At 44.1% G+C, this 6,707-nt stretch overlaps 1 protein-coding gene across 1 annotated transcript; it reads left to right on the top strand.

Annotated features, from left to right (window-relative positions):
- Window positions 1-429: 429 nt before the first annotated feature.
- Window positions 430-5,577, top strand: LOC104456738 (pectinesterase-like). Its single transcript, XM_010071594.3, has 3 exons — window positions 430-1,378; window positions 1,813-1,973; window positions 4,721-5,577. The coding sequence occupies exons 1-3, from the start codon at window positions 558-560 to the stop codon at window positions 5,413-5,415; spliced, it is 1,677 nt and encodes a 558-aa protein (XP_010069896.2). The 5' UTR covers window positions 430-557; the 3' UTR covers window positions 5,416-5,577.
- The last annotated feature ends 1,130 nt before the right edge of the window (window positions 5,578-6,707 follow it).

The following is a 6,707-nucleotide window of genomic DNA, read 5'->3' as shown; positions in this document are numbered from 1 at the left end:
GCTTACAGAAATGAATTCTTATCAAATCACATTTGTAAGAATTTAGGTTGATATCACGAAAAATTTCAAACCAATATATTTGTCATCAATTTATCCCAAATTAATTTAATTTTTTATGAAAAAAAATTCAAATTGATATACTTGCGACAAATTAGCCAAAAACCTCCAATAGCACATTTATGAAAAATTTACTTTTCATTAGATTTCGTTAAACTATATTAACATCACGAAAAATCACAAGTTATATCATAATGGTATATTCATAAAATTTAACGGATATAAATAAAAGGTAAATTTATTAAAATACTAATTTATTATAGTTATATCATCGAGGTATTAACCGCACTCATTTCAAAACTTAAAAAGTGATGCGCTGTAAATTCTCACGAATATTACTCCTTTCGAACTTATCAACGTCCTTTCGAGCTCGGGAAGCGACACACGCCTCGAGAGCTCGTGCACTTGCATAAAGTAGTTCCCCCTTCGTCGCCATTTTCAAACCATCGACAGTCTCTCCCTCGCTCAAACGAGAAAACCGAGGCTTAACACTCTCCACCATGCACAGTCTCCGGCCACACCTCCTCCTCCTCCTCCTCAACCTCCTCGCCGCCGCCGCCGCCGCCGCCAGCCCGGAAACCACCGCGCATTTCCACACCCGCCGCCACCTCCAAGTCGCGCACTCCACCTGCCAAGGCACTCTCTACCCGGACCTCTGCGTCTCCACCCTCGCCTCCTTCCCCGACCTCGCCTCCAAGTCCGTCCCGGAGATCATCTCCTCCACCGTCAACCTCACCTCCGCCCAGGCCCGGTCCGCCTCCTCCAGCTGCTCCGCCCTCGAGCGGCGCCTCGCCGCCAAGCTCGGCCCCCTCGAGCGCCGCGCCCTCGACGACTGCCTCGAGCTCCTCGCCCGCACCGTCGACGAGTTCGGCAAGGCCATCTCCGACCTCTCCAGCGCGAATGGCCCGACCGCCCCGGCGGCGCACTTCCACGACCTCCAGACGCTCCTGAGCGGCGCCATGACGAACCAGTACACGTGCCTCGACGGCTTCGCGTACAGCAAGCAGAAAGTGCGGGACGCGATCCAGAGTAAACTCTTCAACATCTCCCGCCACGTCAGCAACTCGCTGGTCATGCTCAAGAAGCTGCCCGGCGTGAAGGGGAGGCCGTCCGGCTCGCCCGCGGCGGCGGGGGAGGTCTTTCCGGAGTACGGCAGGATGAGGAACGGGTTCCCGGCGTGGCTGTCGCCCAAGGACAGGAGGTTGTTGCAGGCTCCGGTGAGCGCGACAAGCTACAATGTGAGCGTGGCGCAGGACGGGACGGGAAATTTCACCACCGTCAGCGCGGCGGTGGCCGCCGCCCCAAATGCCAGCACCACCAGGTGGGGGCGTCTGCCGACATTGCGGAGTTATTGCAGTGGCTTAATAATTTTTAACCCTCATTCTTTCTTACAGCAACAGGACGAACCAAAATCGACAAAATAGCATAAGTAAATTAATCTGGCACACTTACTTTCCGTCATCGAATGGGCCCTGCTTATCTAACTAGTAAATACTTAGTCTGACCTATCATTTCGGATGCCAATTTTTATAAATATATATTCTGGGTCACTCTATATTGAAGTGCATCGACTAGAAAGTTAGCCTACTCTATTAGCTGTTATCAATTATCTGATTAGAGGACCATATTAGAATTCTCTATTAGCCATTGTCAGTTAGTTAAATCGCAACTTGGTTTTGATGAAATGATAGCATTCACCACTTACTGAAGTTTCCTTCGTGGGTTGTTTTCCCTTGATTGGGAAACGCTTTTCAGGTTTGTGATATACATAAAAGCAGGGTCCTACTTCGAGAATGTGGAGGTAATTAGCAAGAAGACGAATATCATGTTTCTGGGGGACGGCATCGGGAAGACGTGGATCAAGGGCAACCGGAATGTCGTCGACGGCTGGACCACCTTCCGATCCGCCACTGTTGGTGAGTTCAAAAATCATCAAAAGAATTATTTCATTTGGTTCACCCTCGCTAACTTTACTCCTCATATCCCATGCAATAAATCGCTTTGTCATGAAGCTATGAATCTCTGGAGAGTAGGAACATAATTTATTCGGGTTGTCACCATGAGTGGCTCCATTTGAACATTTTATAAACAAACGGACGCGATATCAGTTTTTGCTGGAATTAGGTCTGTGATGTTTGACTAAACATGAATTGAGAGTGATATGCGTCGGACCACATGGCGTTCCTAGGACTTTAGATTATCTTAGATTAGAACTTTAGGAGTGCAGCCATGACCATTATTGGGGCCCGTGTCGGCACGAGGCTTGACTCTGTCATGTTGTTGCCCTCGTTCTGGAGGCTTGTAGAGCAGTTCGAGTTCCCGTGAGCACCTTAAATTCTCTCGCGACTGAGGAATCTCCAGTAAAAAAATTAGTAGGTCGTATGTCATGGAAAAGCTTGCGCTTGGCATTTAAGCAATTCAACGGGACCTTTTTCTAACATCATTTAGAAGAGATTTCCGTAGAAAAACCACACCATGTCCTTTTCCGTTGGCCATAGACAGATTGGCCCGCGAGATATTAAATAATATAATCCCAGAGTGACAATTGTCAAAAGGTAATTAGCGTGTCTGGCATGGGGACCCGTCCGGAGTGCCCCAGTCCATCCGCCGCGTTTGTAGGGTCACAGAAAGATTGAAGAATTCTGGATATGATGCTCTTTTGGGAGCATGTATAAGTATAAATGCGAAGCAGCTAAGCAACAGTACTGACAAGAGACCCGAAATCTTCCTTCGAAATCATGGCCTATGAGAATTGACTTCTCCCTTCGTGTTGCCACAACGTGTGGCGCACGTCCTACGTTGTGCTCGTTGGGCAAGGGTCTGGCTCGTTTCTCCTTGGTTTGGAAAAAACTCGACAAGGAGAGTCCAAGACCTTGATAGAACGAGAAAATAACTTGCCCTGGCACGTTTTCGTTGCTGATTGTAGAAAACTTTAATGGGTTATAAGCATGGACATTACTGACATTCATTTTTAGTTTGTATGTAGATAATTTTAAAAACCTTTAAAATTAAACCCTCTTGTGGTACGGATAGTTTTGAATTTTTCATAATCAACATAAATAATATAATAAATTTCCATTTGGTTTGAGTACAAAAATATTATTTCGGTTTTACGCGTATTTAAAGCATGAATTTTCTAATAATAAGTCCAAAAGTTATTTGGATTGAACACTAATTTTTTATGATGCTCTTTTCTCATTTCATCTCACCTAGTATCTGAAAACTTAATTGTATTCCTTGATCCATGCAAATAAAGTTAAATGTGAAGTTGGGATATTTAAATTGGTTTAATGTTATGTTTTCATGGATACGTCGTTTTTTAATATATTTTTTTCCATTATTGATCATTTAACTAAGTTGGTAATGCTTAATACTATCATTAGCGGAACTCGGGATTGAAATTTATAGTCAACTTTGCTAGAAATCGCACCCCCTCAACTTTCTGGCTCCCTCACTTAAAAGAAGAATCAGCATTTTGCATATAGATTCCTAATATAATTAGGAAATTAAGGCAGAGTGTTTTGCACGTATGAGTAGGGTCCTCATCTGCAACTGGTCCAAGCGAAGCTGATCGAATCTTAATTGCACATGGGTGCGGTCCAGTTCTTGATGGTTGATTTGGTAAGTACTTTTTTTCACAAAAATTCAAACAGACGACAAGATATGGAGCGCGCCCTGGACGTCATCATCACGCCAAATCGTCGTCGACTCTCTAGGAAAATCCTGTGACTTTGACAAAGCTTCACGAAATGAATAAAGATTAGTGAATTCAGGGCCAATGTTTTCAAAAGGTCGAACGCTTTTTTCCTCGGGACGGGCAAAAGGAAATTTAGCCTTAGCAAGTTTGACATGTGGAGAAACGCGCTGCATTTGCATGTGATTGTGATTATGTATTAATAGTCCCTATGTTGCAGTGTTCCCTGACCAAAGCCCTAAAGACGAGATAAAAGACAACGTTGCGTTTGGGAAAGATCGATGTCTGCGAGTAAATCGTAGCTGCCCATGTGAATGTGCTTAATTAAACCCTAGTAGTCTGCTTTGTTTTACGTCCCTATTGCGGATGCTTATGAACCTTAAGACCCTTGTTGGCGATTAGAGAGGCAAGAGAACCTGACAACTGACGAAAAAAACATAACTCTAACGTGGGATTGGTGGTGACGGTGAGCCTAAATTCACGGATCAGCGGCTAAATGCATGTGACTTGGGAAAACAAAACAAGGAGGTTCTTTAATGTATATATAGATTTACTGACTGAAAAAGCAGAAGGTTTTCTTTTTATTTAGAGCTTTTCCGTTCCAAAACTCGACGCTTAGTTGGTGTTGTGATAGATTGTACAACTGTTGGAGGGGTGACACCCGCTGTGTTTTTTGGACCATTCTCATTAAAAGCAGTGTTAGATGCATAGCTTGAGGTAGACATCATTTTGAGGATGATGCTGATCAAAGGTTCCCTGGAGTATTAAAAGGCATGAGAGCGATTATCTGAACTAAAGTATATGCGAAAGTCACGTCTATGGTTTCTCGTCGAGTAAGCCTTTCACTTGCATACTGCTATGATATGTCATTTAGGAGTATAGATTATGAAGCTGATATAAGTTCATGCATGTCATCTCAACATCATTCTTAAACTTTGACTCTCTTTTTACTTTTTCCTTTTTCCTCAGCTGCGGTCGGGAGTGGATTCATAGCGAAGGGCATATCATTCGAGAACTATGCCGGTCCGAGCAAGCACCAGGCCGTGGCCTTCCGGAGCGGCTCCGACCTCTCTGCCTTCTACAGTTGCAGCTTCATTGGCTACCAAGACACGCTCTATGTCCACTCCCTCCGCCAATTCTATCGCGAGTGTGACATTTACGGCACGGTCGACTTCATCTTCGGGAATGCAGCTGTGGTCTTCCAAAATTGCAACTTGTACGCACGCAAGCCAAATGAGAACCAGAAGAACATATTCACGGCGCAGGGGAGGGAGGACCCCAACCAGAACACGGGGATCTCAATCCTTAACTGCAAGGTTGCGGCCGCAGCGGACCTAATCCCTGTGAAGTCCTCGTTCAAAACATACCTAGGTCGCCCATGGAAGGAGTACTCCAGGACGGTCTACATGTTGTCGAACATCGAAGACGTGGTGGACCCTGCCGGGTGGTTGGAATGGAACGGGACGTTCGCATTGAACACGTTGTACTATGCAGAATACCGGAACCAAGGGCCAGGTTCGAACACGAGTGCCAGAGTAACATGGCCTGGTTATAAAGTCCTTACCAATGTCACGGAGGCTACTCAGTTCACGGTCTCCTCCTTTATACAAGGAAATGACTGGCTCAATGGTACAAGCATTCCTTATTATCTTGGTTTGAATTGAGGGGCATTGTAATTTTTAGACGCGTCTATGTGTCAATTGATTTTTATTATGTGCTCTCGAAAGGTATGCAGATAAGGATATTGTAGGGATGATCTGCCGCAGAAAAATTTCTATGTTAATCCAAGGTCAATTTGAAATTCAATAAAGGGTTAAATTCATTGAGAATGGAGTGGTTGTCAAAATATTTGTAGTAATTTGTTTGTATGTTTGAACTGTTTTCGGACTAAAAGTTGAAAAAGGAACAAGATCACCTTTGGGCTTAGCAAAGACCGACCCGAGTTCAGCTCAGTCCAATTCGGTTCGGTTCAGGCCGGCCTTTGGTATCCAGGCCTAAAGACACAAGGCTCAATAAGTTTGGGCCGGTCTAAGCCCGGTCCGAGCAGCCTAGCCTAATTATCTAGCTTGTTAGGTGCACGTAAGGTGGTCCAAAGCAGAATTGCGTCCTAGGCCTAGCCTAGACATGCGTAATCTCATCCTTGGACGAAAATAATCGACAGCAATATATGCTTTAGGTTTATAAACCGTGCGTATTTGATTTTAAAGAATATAGAATTTGGGAATTGGTAGCTCCAAAGTTAATTTTAATTATACAACAGATGAAAGCTTGCTCATGCACGGTGCAAACTCTAACATATAGGAAGATGATATAAGAGATTTTACTTGAAATTGGCCTTTCAATTGGAGAGCGTAAGCAAAATCTCAATCACAATCAATCGGGCATTACACAGTCCCCACCAAGGGGGGACGAAGCAAAGGGTGGCAAGTGTGAAAGAGAGAGTCGGAGTGACGTTGATCCCAACGGAGCCCGTGATCTCCGAAAAGAAAAGCACTAAAAAAAAAGATTTAGAATTGAAAAGGCAAAGAAACAAAGCAAACTAGAGGAAGTCCTTATTTTTAAGGCACAAAACATTTTTCCCCCATGTTTACTCCAAGGATGCTCATTATACCACAACTTACGAGGCACAAAAAAGGTTTATTGCGACAGTACATAAGATAAGTTTGAAGCTTCTCCATTAAATTCAACTAACGAGACCCAAATCAATTCCACTTGATGGGTTTGCCTAGCGCAAGAACTCTAGAGAAAGCAATTCAAACCAGTATATTCAGCAACTAAACGATTGAAAAGTACCTTAAAAATATATCAGCTATGGCTGCATCAAGTTCCCGTTGCTTGGTCTTTGCAGGCACCGGTTACACATCATTCACCACTAAGTAGCTAGATACCAGAAAAACGTGGTTGACAATGTTTAACGACTGAGTGCTCGCACTTACACTCTTCGACAAGAGCACAT

The sequence above is a fragment of the Eucalyptus grandis genome, chromosome 8 (genome assembly GCF_016545825.1).
Source record: "Eucalyptus grandis isolate ANBG69807.140 chromosome 8, ASM1654582v1, whole genome shotgun sequence".
NCBI lineage: Eukaryota > Viridiplantae > Streptophyta > Magnoliopsida > Myrtales > Myrtaceae > Eucalyptus > Eucalyptus grandis.
Note: the sequence above shows the minus strand (reverse complement) of the source record. Positions and strands in the feature narration are given on the sequence as shown.